This window comes from Apteryx rowi, unplaced genomic scaffold (genome assembly GCF_003343035.1).
Source record: "Apteryx rowi isolate R43461 unplaced genomic scaffold, aptRow1 scaffold_641, whole genome shotgun sequence".
Lineage (NCBI taxonomy): Eukaryota > Metazoa > Chordata > Aves > Apterygiformes > Apterygidae > Apteryx > Apteryx rowi.
Genome location: NW_020450918.1, coordinates 381,719 through 398,686, shown reverse-complemented (window position 1 = coordinate 398,686; position 16,968 = coordinate 381,719). Strand labels below are relative to the sequence as shown.

Sequence of the window (16,968 nt, the reverse complement as noted above, 5' to 3'; positions counted from 1 at the left end):
GGTTTCCAATATAATGCCAGATTATGAGGCCTTTGTTTTTAGCTTGCTTTCCTAAGGAAATAAGGCTTATACAATTGCACTGTCTCTCTGTACATGCGTTTGACTGTCCTACCTTCCCACAATAATTTCACTTTCATTAATAGAAGGATAGAGATCGCAAACATATGATGGACCTAGAGGTTTTGTGGAAAAACAGGCAGCTCGGTGGAGAAGAGAGACTTAGTGGTCAGTCTGCACCATAGGCTCTGAAGCCCAGGAGGCGCTGAAAATCCACAGCAGCGAGAAGCACTGAGACAAAATCCATGGGAAACCCACGCTTCACCCATTCACCAAGGCTGAACTTCACTGTTTTCAATTACCCCAGCTTTCTAGACTACCAATATTCTTGAGGACAAACAAACCCTATTTCTGGTCAAGTTTTGTTACTGCTGAAAGTACAATGGACACGTGCAACACARCATATTCAGCAGGCAGCAGCTCTGGCATCTGATCAGCTTTACAGATCAGGTGTTAGACTAGGTTCCCAGTTTTCTCTTTTCAAAAACCTATATGGAAAATATCCTATTTCAACCTAAGGCCTTGAGTGTGCATCAGGAGTCAACTTCTTACACAGACTCCTCCAGATGAATTCAGGGGCCAACACTTTAACTTCCCCCTTCTTCTTATTCTGTTGTTCCTTCTCTGCTCTCAGTAGACTTGGGCACATACTCTTGGGTATTAAGGGCACCACCCCTATGGCGTGAAAGCTTCCTGATGGCTCCAGTGGCATTACAAAGCTCGTTTCTGCATGCAGCAACATGATTATAGTGAGGGTGAGGGCGAGGTTGAGCAAATGTGTTTCAACACTTCTTTCTTGGTATTTATTACTGTACCATAGCATTCCTGCAATCTGGCCTGCTGCTGCTCCAGCTGCTTATGCAAACTCCTGATTGAGCGCAACAGCAGAAGTCTTCGGTACATAGCTAGCTGGAGCCGATACTTCTCCTTTTCCTCCTTTTTCCTCTTTTCTAAGGTCTCCATTACTTTTGTGGTCTTCATCCAAATTGCCTGGCCCAGGCTACAAGGGATCGTATCATCCTCTGTGCCACTGCAAGTGTGCTGTGTATTAGGAGCCCCTGCATGACAGCAACCCAATTTGCTTACTAGCAGGGCAGCGACAGTTTGCGGCTCATGAGAGCCATTGGAAGCCCTTGGGAGCTGTGACTCTGCCGAATTTTGGCTGCAGTCCCAGTGGAGGTTTTCTGAGCATGGAGAGGATATGCCCACAGGCTCCAGCTTACAGACTGCCACGAGATGAGACGAGCCACCTAACAACATATTGATATCTGTTGAAAGATACTCGGAGAACCTAGAGGCTGTGCTTTGTGCCTTGTCACCACTGAAGATCTCCGGTCCAGCAGGAGCTTTTTCCTGAGCCATGGCCAGGCTAGAGAGAACGGACAGTCCTTCTGGCACTGCTGAGCTTCCCTTGCCTTCACGAAGACTGGCTAGCAAAGGACTAGCAGGGCAACTGGAGGGTGCTGCCACAGCATCACAGCTCTGGAATGGGTCTTCATCACCGTTATTTTGGATCTCCTCTTCATCTCTTGGCATTAAACCTACTTTCTCAGCCATTTATTGCATGAGCTACAGAAACTTGCTGTGAACAAAGTGGAAGCGAGAGGATTTCATTTCCACACACAGACATGTGCACACACAGAAGCCCAGTGCAGAGTGACATTTGAAGAAAGAATCTTTCTCTATATTTAAGCAATGGACCTATTACTCTTCTAATAAAGCACAACCCTTGGGTCACTTCAGGCCATTTCTTGTGATTTGCATTAGATGTTCTTTGAGACACAACATTAATCCAATAATAATTAAAATGATATACTGTACTATTAACATTCTCAAATCTTTAAAGCAAAGTGATCTATCCCTGCAGCACTGCCTGTGCTGACTAATTAAACAGAATACAGTTGTAAATAGGTATTGTAAGCACTTCTCCCATTTATGAACACAGCTCCAGCAAGTGTAGTTTGTAGTGATGGGTGAGTTATCAGGATTGATCAGCTTTAAAGAGATGTGGATGTACCACAAACAGCAGGTTGCATTTAAATTCCCTCTCCTAGATTAATTTGTCTCCCACCAGCTTGTTTACAAGGTTACCTTTTCCCCCCCCTATTAATTCTCTTTTAACAGTAGAGCTACATTAGCACTAGGCTAGCCATAGACAGGAAAAAAGCACTTACCGAGGTTAGTGGGGGAAAAAAAGAGTTATAGTGCATTGTGTCTGTGCATCATGTTTTCTTGAATATGAGTCAGCAAAACCTGGAACAGAAACATCACGGTGCAGAAGCAGTGGCAGCAACATCATTGCTCTGTTCCACCCAGCAACAACACAGTGAATCCCAATCACAGAGAAGTGCGGGGTTTGTTTTTCTTCCTTTTTTTTCTCTCCCTTTCTTTCCCCCCTACAAGAGGATATTCCTCCTTGGCATCCAGCTTTTACGTTATGTTTGAGCATCAAAACGAAAGCCAGGGTCAGGTGGCATTCTTTCAGCATCAAAAAAACCCAAGTGCCTGATTCACTCATTCTACAGGGGGAAAATATATCCAGCCCTTCTCCTCCCTGTAAGTCAGCAAGGAGCAAATACAGCACCCAAAAGAGGGGGAACATTCTGGGCTCCTGTGTACATGCATGTTCCTTCAGAGAAAATAAGCTTAGAGAAACTTTAGATACATTAACAAACTAAATGCAAAAATGAAGCAAGCATTCAGCACCACTGAACACTACGCATAAAAGCAGGCAGAAGCTGTAGACTGAAGTGTCTAAAGAACACCCATATTGAATTATGCTGTCCTAATCTTTAAGGAAAAGATCTACGCCCAAGTATCAAGTATCAACACTTAAGTATCCCACAGAACAGTAAATTTTATCTGCAACTTTGATGTCAGAAAAACTACCTTCAGGTTCCTCTCTCACTTGTAATGTCAGTAACAAAATTCACAACTCAAAAGCCTGCACCTGCTTCAGTCAGTTTGCCACAGGAATTGATTTGCCCCAAGACTTTCTCTACTCCATTCTGTTAATATAAATAAAAGAAAGAACCAATCCAAAATACTATCTAGAATCTTCCTAGATCTGGAAAAGAATGAAGGTAGATCCTATCTCCACCTATACATATTCTGCAATACAGATAATCATTTATTATTCTTCATCTGTACTGACTATCCTTCTTTCTGATGAATCAGGATATAGCTCAAGCCTTGAACATCTGAACTCCAGTCAGCATAAATTCAGATTTGTACCCTGAGGTCTAACTTGAATGTAAGGTTTTTTGGTACAAAAAATACTATGCATTGAACTGGTAAAATAACTAAACATGCTGTGTTTATGTGCCAGATCATGTTGCAGATTATATAAATACTAGGAAGAGATTAATATCCAGTGAGTTATTAATCTCTGCAAGTTTATATCTTGGTGATTTCCATTTATCTGAATCACAAGTTACTGTAATTGAAGAATATGGACTTCAGATAACAGGGATTTTACTGTGTTACTAAAAGGTTCATTTTAATACAGCTTTATGTGTTTAGTCTTTTATTTTTGGCTGCTCTCCTCTCCAAAGCACTGCAGGCACATTTCCCAACTACAAAGAGTACAGCGGATGGGTGTTAGGTAGTACATGGTCTCAAGCTATATTAATACTTTTCTACAGTGACAGTATTGTTCCTCATCTCTACCTTTGTAGCTATTTGCTACAAAATAACTATTTTCTAATAGTCTTAACAGGCCATGATAGACTGGAGAATTAAAAAAGCTTTCTCTGCAGCTTTAATTTTTTCAGCAAAATTTTGGACGCAGGGTTGTTCTTTGAAGGAGAAGAGGGATGAAAAAAGCTGATTTGCACAACAAATTAATTTTTTATCAATAATAATATAAAAATGTTTCATAGCTGTGGATCTGGATGGAATAAATGACATCTGATACAATCAACTAAACAATAAAACCACAAACAAAATCAAAACTCGTTGAGGTAGATGGCTTTTCATAGAATATTATGACTTTGGCTATAATCTGTGAAGTTTAATAGCAAAAAATATTCAGTCCGATGGATTTAGAGATTCAGCACAGTATATACACAGGAAGAGAGATACTTATTTATTATTGCTAAAATGCAAGTGGCATTTATAGCTAAGGCTGCTTGCATATTACCCTGTTTTCTGTTGCTCACAACTTTCTAAAATTTTGCCTAGAGCATCAGATGGAATTTTTTTAGATTCAGGTTCTTGCTCAAAGTGAATACATATTGAACCCTTCAGCCAAAAAGAGTGGGATGTTGAGTACGAAAGCAGGAAGAAGAGTAGTCTTATGGGCTTCCCCCCCAAAAAAACCAACCCTCTGCCCCTTTCCTCCCCTCCCCCTCCCCCCCAAAAAAACACCGCAAGAAATGGGATAAGGGAAAAAGCCTGGAAACTGCCTCAAATACAATAATGTTTCATTTAAATATTTTGGTTAACATGTTTGGGTTAGACTCCAGTTCTCCTGGGACAGGGAGGAGCAGACAGACACACCTGCCCAAGGCTCCACTCCTTTGCCATTTTAGTGGCCAAAGTAGAATTAGAAGGGCCTGAGCAGGCCTCTCAGTTAATCTTGCAAATGTGCTGAAAGATCAAACCATGTCACAAGTAGCTTACATAAGAGCTTGATATGGTTACTATTCAGATGCAAAAACCTCCTCCAAGGTTTCACATGCTGAAAGGGCTATTTAGGTAGCTCTAATTATGAGCTTGGTGTGTATCAGATCATATGTGTATGAAAGCATGCTGCGGGCAATTAGTAAATGAAATAAACATCAGTGAATTCAGATGGCAGAGATCTGTCATTAAAAAAAAAATTGCTATCTATTATTGACAGCTTAAGTTTGCTCTTTTGGACAAACTGGGAGACTTCTTTGGTTACTTTTCAGGAGAAATGCCTTTTTGCAGAATTGACAGACTCAGGAGCAGGGAACAAGAAGAGTTTTTACTTTAAATGGAAACATGTAAATTCTTGTTCTGAGATGATATAACAATCCTTTTTTTCCCTTGTCACTGCTACCTTGACAAAACGACTCCTACAGTTTAGCTCACTTGTGATTCAACAGCTTAATAAAGAGACCTTACATTGCTTTCTTTTTTATGAGAAGTACAATGTGCCATTTTACTTGTGGAGAAACACTTTTTTTTTCTTTTTTTTTTTTAAATTTGCTGTTCTGACTGAGAATCTGTCTCATACAGACTTTGTTCAATGCCCCACTTCTGGACTTGTTACCCTAGGAAGTTCTGTGGGAACCTTTTCAGGCAAAAGCTGCTTCAGATTTCACAGTGAATACATCCGTTACACCAACACACTAAGAATTTCAGGTAGGTAAAATGAAAGTAAGATGCCTCCAATCCAGGTTCATCACATTTTATTACCACCCACTCACAGGTAGACGTGACCGCAGTAGTTTCGAGGTGTAAGCCTTGCAGGGCCACCTTCAAGCTGCTGGTCTTGCACACCCCTGCAAGGTCTATGCCAACAGAGGTTTTTAATCCATCACACCCTTTCAGATACTGGCCCCAGTTAGTGGTACTTGGCAACTTACAGGTTCATGTCCGTAAGCACGTGCTTCAGTGCTCTGCGCTTTCACGTTTGTGGAACCAGGCCTTAGCCCTCACAGTTATATCTCGACATGTCATGAGGGAGCAGCAAAAAAATGGTCACAGAAAAATCACTGCAGTTAGTCATGGCAGCTATTTCTCCTTTCCTTTTTGGTTATTATATCATTCCCTAGTTTGGAAAGATGTGAGGGCAGCAAGGTGTTTGGTCTTGGGCTTTATTAAGTACAAATATTTTACTGAAATTCAATGTGTAACAGAAAAACATACTTACAAACAACGTCAGAAAGCAATAAGCATTGGTAAAGATATGTTATAATAAAACTGTGGCCTAGGAAGTTATGTTGTTTCATATTTGGGTTTGGGGAATACTTTTACTAAGTAGTAAAAAATATCCTATTACTCAGTAGTGTAATTCCATATTTTACACTAATTGCTCTTAAAGATCAAAAGACATATTCTATCCGTTAATGTACACACTCACATGGCCGCCTATGAAATCAATGAGATCCACATGTGTTGCATCTGAGGCCTAAATTTTTCCCTAGAGATTCTTTAAAATCCTTTTAAAGGGCAGTAAGTCATAGAAGAAAGCCATACCTTCCCTTTCTYCTGCCTCCACACCCAAAACAGACAGGTGTTACTATAGGTCGCTCTGAATTTTACACTGGTTGATAACAGTATCCCTTGGGACCACTTGCCTGCCAGGGATTGCCATTGCTCGACATGTCCTGCTCTAACCCTAGTCCACTTTTAGTCATTTCTGTGATCCTTTTACACTAGCAGAGAAAGGTGAAGGAAATGGTGCCCAGCTTCACACGCAGTCCATTGACGATATCATGAAGTTCCCTTGATATTTCAGGGGCAGAGAGAAGCACGATGGGAAATCTCTACAGCTTTCTAGGCCCTGGGAGAAGGAAATTGTATGCTGCAATTGCAGATACAATCATGTGTGCAGATAATATGGAAGTTTTAACAAAAAGCAAAGTGGATACAAGATTTTGCCAATGGGGAAAATTGCCGTGGCTCCTGACAAGAAAATCCAGGGATTCCAGTCCACCATTTTTACATTAAGGGTAAAAACAAAACAAAACAAAAAAACACTAAAACAATCTGACATGACCTGCAAAAATTAGCAGGCTTGTTGGCAGTCTCAACAGAACTACCTGTTTGAGGTGCAAATCTCAGAAGGGGTAGTTCAGACTGCATTCAAACTACAGTTGAGTTAAGTTTACAGCCTTGGAAGTGTCAAGACAGCAGCTACCGAAATGACCAGAACCAAAAAAGGGGTTGACGACAACTTTCACTGCAGTGAAACTCTACTTCTAACCCTGCTTGGGCCTGAATATTCCCAGGGACATGAAATGACAAATATTTTTATAAGTATTCCTAAAGACATTTTAAAAGTGGAAAGTGTTGGTCTTCTCAAGGCAGCAGCTGTTCTCCCCACTGTCTACAGGAAAACATTGATTTGTGATGTGAATCACCACTAAGAAAAAGAATAACAGCATCATTGCCTAAAGTAGTTTACAATCTAAGTCCAAAATCCTGCCATCCAGTGCACGGAACCATTCTTTTCATTCTTTTTTTTTTTAATGCTGAAATGGCCCCAAAGAAATTCTGTAAGTCTTGTGGACTCAGATATCTCTTTCAGGTAGCACACTAAGCAGTTAACATTGGCACAGAGGCTGAAGTGAAAATGGCCAGTCAGTGGGCACAGGTAGCTGGGGTTATGTGCGATACTCTCTCATTGCGGAGAGACAGATCTATATCCAAATCATTCACTCATTTCAATGCAGAGCGAACTCTTCTCAGTTCTAGAGTGGGCTGAGAAGGGTTCACAATGGACAAATAAAGGAGAGATGCTTGTGTGTTCACAGCATCTGCAGCATGTGCTCTGTGAACTGTCGGGGGGTAAATGGAGGTCTCCTGTTGACTTCAAAAAGACATGAATCTCGAGAAGTGCCAGTTTACCCTATGTATTGTTTCTTCTTCTAATGGAGAGAATATGCTAGTCTACAATTCATTACAATTACAATGAAAAGGAAAATCTGATTATATGCTGGAAAACTGCTGGATTGCAAATATTAGCTTCCCTTAAATGTTAACTGAAAAGGAGGTTCTAAAGTATCAGTAAATTTTGATGATTCTTTTCCCAGAATAAAAAAAAGATTGTATTTTATGGTAGCAAAGTTAAAGATGACCTTCATCAGTGTGACAGCCTTGCCTCATTTATTTTTTATCTCAATCTTGCTCATTGCCCATCAGTTTGTCCAACAAAAAAGAAAATGTGGCAGGGGGAGAAAAAAGAAAAAAGAATTTAAAGTAGGAGTATCGTGTAACTTGAGATGCTATTACAGACTTCCTATGTACAAGGGACTAAAAAAATTCTTCCCTCAGAAAAGATGGTACTTGAAATATACTCGAATAACCTCCAGTATTAAAAGATTTTCAAGTACTGCTCATATATTGTAAGAACTCCATGCCCTGCAGGTAAATACTGGATTACCCAACCTAGCTGTTAGATTTCAGATGTGAAAATAAGTATGTAGACAACCCATGTGTTCAGTTATGATTCACATCCAGTATGTGTTGAGAGGAGAATCCTCTCTCTGTTAAGGAATGTGTAAACAGACTATATAATTTTTGATAATTGATGCTTATGTTTGTTTTCATCTTGACACTTGAGCATAACTGACAAACTGATGGATAGGAAAGAAGAAAACTAAGCTGTAAGAATAATAAAAAGACCATTGTGAGAGATGGAAAAAGAAAAACATGGGAGAAAAACTTCGGGAAGTGGGACTAAGCCATGAATGGACAGACAGGTAATTGTCTGGTGTTTCGTCACAACTTAAAATGAACTTACAGACCGTTTCAGAAGCTGAATACATTTTTAAAAAAATGCAACAACTTTGCTTTAAATTTGCTGCCTCAGTTCTTAAGCCAGAACAGCATGAGGAAAGAATATCAAGGAAATTATGTTTAATACAAAAATTTTTGATAGAAAAAGTTACAGATCAAGCGGCTGAAGAAAAAAAATGGATGTAGTCATACTATTTGAGCCTAATCATTTCTGCAAACATTCTTAAGTTCACACATCAGCACCTAAACTCTACTGGCAATATCGAGGACTGAAAAGGCTGCATCTACAAACACCATCTTAAAAATTCTATTTTCTCATTAAATATAGCTTCATGCTAAGCCTACTGTGGTATAGCCTACTTATCAACCCTTGCATAGTGCCCAAGACAACCCAGCCTTACTGGTAGTGTTTGCACAGACTTACCTATTACCATTTGCATTGTTCACAAGCAGACAAAACTCGTGCAGAGCTCCCTTGCGGGTAAGGTAAAGGTCATGTTTGCTCAGTCCTTAATGTCATTAAAGCTGTTGTTCACGTGGCAGAGATGGATAAGACTAAGTACCACAGGGGTTACTGTACTTGAGTATGTTCTTACTTTTGCAATATAGGAATTGTTCAGCAGCCTGGTGTTTTGCAATGTTTCCAATGGTTAGTCTAGGCACAGATAATTTCTTCACACTGGCAGCATCACTTTTAGATCCCGAGGGTTCTTTGCTCAATTTCTATCAAAGTCCAATCCATTACCTATAGAATTATTACCGGTTAAAAAAAAAAAAACACAACCAGTTACCCTATCACTTTTCTGTAAGTTAAAGTTTTGAGAAAGTAACAAAGAAAAGGACCATACGCAATTAATGAGAGGCAAACCTTCAAAAGTCTGGCCTTTTTTTTTTTTTTTAATAAAAAGCACATCTACTGATACTTATTTCTTAAGGAAAGAGCAGATATGGAGTCCAATTTTGATTGATGGAACAAAAGAGGACAGACTAAGAAATAAGAATCTCAGATACTATTGATAATCTTTTTATGTGCTTGTGTGCCTTGAGAGCTTAACATTACAAATCTAACAACTTACGTATCCTGTAAATTACACCAGCAAAGAAAACAGTCCAGCCGATTCAATATGCCACTGAAGTCTCATGTTGGACAGAAGAAATAATGTGTGCTTCCCAGAAACAGTGAGCAAAGTTAGGTCCTGGATGACAAAATTAGGTAGTGCTTCCTTGCACCACTGATGTTCCCTGCAGTTCTGCCTGCTTGAACCTCAAACATCTACTGAACCTACTTGAACACAAGACAAAGGTCCAGCTAGAACCTCACTGATACACACAGTCCCAAATTCTCATTCTACCTGGAAGTGTTATCCTCAGTCATGTTTACAGAGCTGCCTTGATATCTACTCAAAGAGCATTAAAAGAACACAAAGCAAGCTCATTGCCAATTATCAATGTATTATTTGCCACCTTACATGTTTTCCCCCCATCCTTTCCAAAACCTCAGCACCACTGGTGTCAGCAGGCACACCACCTTAGCTACTCCAGAAAAGATCCTAGCACTTAGTGGAGATATTGCACTAATTAAGATTTTGAGAGCAGTATGTAAAAACATCATGTTTCACCTCACAGTTGGCAAATTACTCACAGTTTCCTGCTTCCCTTCAAAGATTGTCTTGATAAAAACCATAGCCAGTAGGGATTTGAGGCAGTAAGTGCATGAAATAAATAAATAAATGCATACATATATGAACGCCACTTCCTTAGACAAAACTAACAGGAGTCAATTGAGTGAAAAATATGTATGGTAGTCGTGCATATAACACTGAGCAAGGAGCCTTCCAGAGACTTCTGTCATCGCTCGGGTAAAATATAATTCAGACTGCCAGCTTTCTGATTAAAAAAGTTGCATTAATGTCAAGTGAAAGTTGCTGTTTTATCATTCTAAAAGGGTGGCACATCTCTGCAGCTTCTTTCAGTATGGGCTGCAGGATTGAGTGCATATCGTACGTACCAAAACAAGATGGAATTGCCCAAAGTGAGCAAGTTAAGCAAATCCAAAGCCTTGAGAAGGAGAGGCACAGGGGGAGAAATGTTAAAAAAATAAGTGCTGAAGAACACGTACATAACGTACATATGAACATCACCTATGTGGAATATCTGAAGACTCATTTTTATTCTTGGAAGATCAAAAATCCTTTCTGAACTCTACTCAGCTTACAAGCAAAGCCAGAGAGCTCTTTGGATAAAAGAATACAGTTCATAAGAAAAGTACATGATGCTCAATCTAGGTAACTTATCCATTCTAACGTCCATTTTCAACACAGATGGGACAAACTGCCCTGTGGAGCAGGCTTCCTTTAACTTCATTTTCAGATGACTTAACTTTCAGTTGGCTAAAGTCCATAGTGATGCACCTTAACCATGAGGCGTGTATTACTGACAAGGACTGAAAGCTCAATCTTAACATTGCTAGAACATGAACTCTCAGTCATATGTTTTAAATCTTTGGATAAAGACTTAATGGATTAGATTTAGTTATTAGTCTCATTAGTCATGCCACTCATAAGGAAAGAGAGGCCTACCATACAGATCAGACCACAAGTAAATCTGGCTGAGCACCCCATCTCAGGAATCGAGTGAGCAAAAACAGATGCTCTAGACCAAGTACAAGAACAGAGTACAAAGAAGATGATCCTTGCCTTTGTACACCCACCCAGTGGAAGCTCTACTGTATTATAGATTTTCTGAGCTTGATGCTGCATCTAGGTAGCTGTGTTTAATAGTCATTGCTGGATGTATTTGTGTAATCCCTTTCTGAAGCCACTTATGCCTTTGGGCTTCTGTAACATCCCATCATAATGAATTCTGCAATCTAGTTTTACGTTGCATGAAGAGCACTACCAATAGGCCAGGCCACACCTTTCCAGTGATTCAGTAACATGCTGACGTCATCTTCCTTTTGTCTTGTTTAATCTCACTAACTGTGAGCAATATTGCAAAGATTTCCATGTCTGTGTTTTTTTCTAATATGGGAAAGCTCTTTTAAAGCAACAACTATCAGAAGGCAAGTGAGTTACTTCAGTGCAGAAATGGGTATTTGTCACATAGCTCAGGCACACCATAAACCCAAAGCTGGATGAGGTCTATTCAGCAGAGAAGGCAAAAATGAGGAGTAAATAATTATTCAGTCTGCAGGTGGAGAAAGAGATGAAAGTCTGGGTGTGAGCAGTGAATCCCCTTACTCCTCTGGAATTCCCAAAGTAGGAAGCAGTGGACTTTCCAAGGAGAAAAGCCAGGAGAAATCAGCAGGAGTTTTAGGGGCAAAGTGAGTGAGAAAAGAGGGCTGGGAAAGGGCAGAAAGAGGTACTTCTGGGTTTCCACAAGAATTATACTGGAGAAAGGGGAGTGGGAGGGACAGCAGAGAGGCAGGCTAAAGGGATTGTGTCCCTGTCTTTGTCAGCACAGAAAGAGTAGGAAATGAAACCTGGACTGCCTCTCTCCCAAGTCTGCTGCCCTAGGCGACTGTTTACTTTGCCTTTGCCCAAGCCAGCGTGAGATGTTATGAGTTTCCAAAATGCTCAGAGTTACCAGAACACGGATGAGAGCTGTGGATTCAAGCCACCTTTCAAGATTATGAATCTCTTCTGAATATCCATTATGCCGATGATACATAACAAAATCACTGCTGTAATGTGATGCACATGTCAACTTTAAGGACGCAGTCCCTACTCAGATGGCATCAGCATAGGGACACGTCAGCATGGTGGATTACCAGAGCAAATGCTTTAGCATGCAAAGTGATGCAATGTGTTTTAACAACAATTGTTCCCTTATGTTTGTTTCTGTGTCAGGTTTGACGTGACTATCCGCCAGGACAATGCGCAGGATCCTTTGCGTTGCTTTGCAGAAGCTAATTATGAGATCAAATGCTTAAAGCACATAAAATCACTTCCAAGATTCAATGAGATAGATGTGCCAGGAAAGTCAGTAGGTGTTTGAAATAATTGAGGCTAACAGCCAGACCCAGATTTTTCTAAAGAATATGCATGGGGTTTTTTTTGTTTTGTTTTCATATAAACTACCTAGAAATTGAGCCTTAGCATAATCTCACATCAAATGAAATTCACCCGTTAAGAAAGAACATATACTAGGTCTTCCCTGAAGTGGAAAAAATGCAGTCTGTGTGTAAAGTAGATACCCTGTGAGCCCCCTTTCTCTGTGCACATGCCCAGAAAGACACAGACAGCTCAGATTGCACACAACTGCAGGGTCGAGCTGATGCTTGTTGGACTGGGAGGCTTAGTACTGAGCGGCAGCACTCAGCAGCCTTCTTCCCCCAGATTTGCGGGGCTCCAAACGTCTTCCATAGGAAGCATAGACCCATATAGAAATATCACATGAATAGATGTCCATAGAAGAAACAGGGAGGGTTATCTGCTCTCATACTAATCTCTTCTATATGGCATTTTCAGCACACACTAACCCATCACACATTGCCCACAGTGAGGTAAGTGGTATTCCCACTCAGAGAAGAGCAGGAGGCAGAATGACTGTGCTGCTTGCCCACAGGGCACGGTCTCATCCATGGGCTGCACTCCCCCTTTTGGGGCCTGGCTCTGTACCAGTGGCTCACTATGCAGCTTTGCAAGTCTCACTTCAGACCCTCCCTCAGAGATATTTAGGCATTGAAATCAATGAGAGGTGGTACCTATACAGTTTCAGAAATCTATCCTTAATTTCCCCATCCCATAAATCTCTCTAATGGAGACATCCTTCATCTTTTCTGCTTCACAAGCCAGTTGTGAAGCTTAATTACACGATGATTATGAAGTCCAGTAAATACAACATATATTAAGAGTAGTTAATGAGATTTCTGTCACTAGCAGACTATCTCTTGTGAAATATTACTCACATGTTGCAGAAGAAAATTTGTTTTCAAAAGAACAGTGCAGATGCATTCAACATAAAACAAATCCAGCTTGATTACCTCCATAACTAATACGTTATTCAACTCAAGGATATTTATTAACATGGCAGGGAGAATACTACAGACTTTTGCTACCAACATGTCAGCTCATCCATTTGTCAGCTGTTATCTGCAGCAGCTAGCCAAGACTGGGACCCCAAATTCACAAAAGTGTTTTTTCCCGTGAGATCTAGTGGCCTAAATATCTCCAAAGACTTGAAATGAAGCCCCATTCCACTAAGTACTATATAAATTCACTGCAAAAAGATGGACTCAATTTCAAATTGCATATACTCAGTAACGTAGTCAGCTTGCAACTGGGCCCCATGTATTAAAAAAATGCACGTGGCATCATTACAATTTGCAATATATTAGGGTAGTTCAGATTCCTCATACTGCTTTAACCTTGTCCATAGTCTGTGCATAACTGAAGATCCTTATTTTGCCAGAAAGAAGGAAGAAAAAAAATACAAAAAGAGAACATCTAAGAGGCTATGGCACTGTTCAGTGAAGGGTTATGCAGTATAAGCCTTATGCTGTATCATTATATTTTGGTTAGTCTTCCAGAAAGGTTCCGCATTCAAATAACAGTCCATTAACAAAATAATCACCTGTTGGTAAAATGGCCAAGGGGGCTTCTGCGCATAAGATGGAAATATTTCCAAAACAGCTATTAACATACTGACCAATGAACTCATTTCAGAGTGCGGTGGGTCTTGGCTAGATACCACGTGTGCATGTAAGACTGTTGAGAAAGTGTTGCATATTTAGTACTTTCTCAGGCGATAGCAAAGTAGCCTAACAACGATAGAAAGAATCAGAGGGGAAGACATGATTCCTAAAAAAGGACAAAGCTCTCTGGTGCACATCCTCTGAGTCAAAACAAATAAACAAACATCCTACCTCCACTGTAGCTAGGCAAATATATTTCCTGTTAACAGTTATGATACGGAATTTATACAAACAGGACTGATTTTCAGTACACAGTGCCTGTYACAGCAAGTTCTATTAATATTCACTAAAGGAAAACCTGTTTGTTGACCTAAAGTGCAACTGCATCCTATTTTCTTCTTGTGAAATTATTTAGGTCCTATGGGATAACTGTACTGAGCTTTTGATGCAAATATTAAAATTCTATTTAGATGTACAATGCTTTAATGCAAATTTTTACCATAAAACCAAATGCTTCATTCAGTTAAATTAATAGAATTACAAAAAGATGTAATGATAGCAATTAAGTCTTGAAAATGCAAATTTTATAGTCAAGGACAATTACCTCATTTATAGTATACTGGAATGATGCCAGATGAAGGTAATTTAGATCCCCCTAGCTCACAGTTATATCATGAAGGATACCTTAATTTCATTAGTACAACAAAGATGGGTGAGAAGTTAGACAATACAAAAAAAAATTAAAAAGATGAGAGAGAAAATTTGACCTTTCTCATTTCATTGCAGCTAGAATGCATACATCTTACTAAAGTATTAGTAATATTTCCCTCTACTCCCATCTCTGAAAAAATGCTTTTTTTATTAGCAGCAATGGAACATAGGTAGGGAAAAGGTCAGCTTCATTCAGATACTTGCAGCCACTGTGCCCATGCCACAATAGTTATGGGCCGCTCATTATTTCAGTTGTAAAGATGCATACTGTATTAGCTCTTGGCTCACAAGGTCTCARACTTGGGCTCAGGAACACATGGTTTCAACTCCAAAAAACATTTAAAACATTCTTGAAAAACTCTGCTCACTCTCACAAAAGTACTCTGCCATCCCCAAACAGATGGGACAAATATCATTAACTTTTGATTAGCACAGCAAAGAGTGGTCAGGTACATAAAGAAGATGAACTGATATATTTATACTTGATTTCCTAGACCACTCTAAGGAAAAAGAAGACTGGTTCATACAGATTCATTAAAACATTATGAAATTTGAGCAGGATCCTGAGAGACTCCAGAGGTGCTTCTTACTCTCTTTGTTCACTGCTTTAGTAGCTACACCTAACCCAAACTGGCACTGCGGGAAAGACATATTAAATGTGTGGTAGTGCTAAATTTAAATAAAAATATCTATGCAGCTTCTAATTTTTCCTCCTGGCCTGCTCTAACCACTGCAGAGAAGCCCAAGAGGGACATGCTCACTGAAAAGCTGTCTCCCTCTACAAAGAAAAATAAATAAATAATAATAATAATGAAATTATACCAAATTCCCTTCCTAAAAACCTAACAGGGGGGCTCTTGAAGGGAGCTGAGACCTCCAAGAACACCAGACTTCTCCACCTCTCTCTGTACACAGCAAACAAGGGTAACGTGAATGACACCGGCCAAGAGCAGAAAGCTTTGCTCACCTTGAGCGGGAAGCACCTTTGCTCATCCCGCAGAAGCCCAGGATGAGCCTCCTGTGGGCAACCTTTCCCTGGCGCCCAACGACTGACAGCGGTGAGGGACCAGGTTTATCACTTTCAACAGCACTGAGTCATGACAGGAATGCGACATCAGAGCCCTGGACCTCCCAGCACCCTCCTGGAGCCCTCCTGGAGCTGCTCTCTGCCCATCCCGTAGACCCAGCTCTTGGCCTCGCTAACCCATGAAAAATAACCAACACACGTGAGGGGGACAGGACTTTTATCCTCCATCCCACTGTCACCATGATAGGTGTCTCGGTAATAATTTAAGTGGCAAAACACATATATACACACCTTATTGGGAGAAGTAACTGGCCTGAGTAACCAAAATTGTTTGACTGGCCTGACCTAGAGGTTCACTGATTTACTTCTTCAGGGATTGAGTTAAAGCCACTGTTTACCCTAAAAGTGGATTGCTTAAAATTAAAAAAAGGATGGCTACCTGAATTTAGCTTGTTATTTTTTTAATAACAGAGCTGTTTCTTATTTTGTTTTAAGAAAAACAAGCCTATTCTGAAGGAAAAAGGTACCCTGAGTAGTGTTTGTGCTTTTTCCTCTTATTACTGAATTAGCATGCAGCTGAATGCATATGGATACACACTGGACTTGACACCTTGGACATGGCCTTGTGAAAATAGGAACAGTTCCAGCGCTTTTTTTCTCCTCTGCTTGTCAACATGCATGTTCAGGTGCACCTGCAAGCACAGTCCTTATTTTGCACTGACCTCACAAGTGAAATTCTGACCACATTGAAGTCAGTTGGAGAGATACCATTGACTGCGATGGGTCAGATCTTCACCCCAGATTTCATCATGTTAAGGATGTTATCAGTCACTGCTGCTTCCTGAAACCAATGGATGATATCGTGATTCAAGGAAAGTCAGTGGCTCCCTGTGGGGTTAAGATCTCCTTCAGTGACTTCTATTTTCTATCACTGAAGAGAAGTTAGCCTTTGTACTGCCATTGACTTCATCCCATGTTTCTGATTGTTATACTACTGTTACATCTGACAGGTTAATATGAACTTGTATTTTATATATATATATATATTTCTATATATTGGGACTGGTTTAGCATTCCATACATACAGAAGATCTTTGTGGATGTC

At 40.1% G+C, this 16,968-nt stretch overlaps 1 protein-coding gene across 1 annotated transcript; it reads right to left on the bottom strand.

Annotated features, from left to right (window-relative positions):
• Positions 1-801: 801 nt before the first annotated feature.
• LOC112974958 lies at positions 802-1,614 on the bottom strand. The gene has a single exon (XM_026084477.1). It carries the CDS (start codon positions 1,612-1,614, stop codon positions 802-804), a length of 813 nt encoding a protein of 270 aa, XP_025940262.1.
• Positions 1,615-16,968: the final 15,354 nt, after the last annotated feature.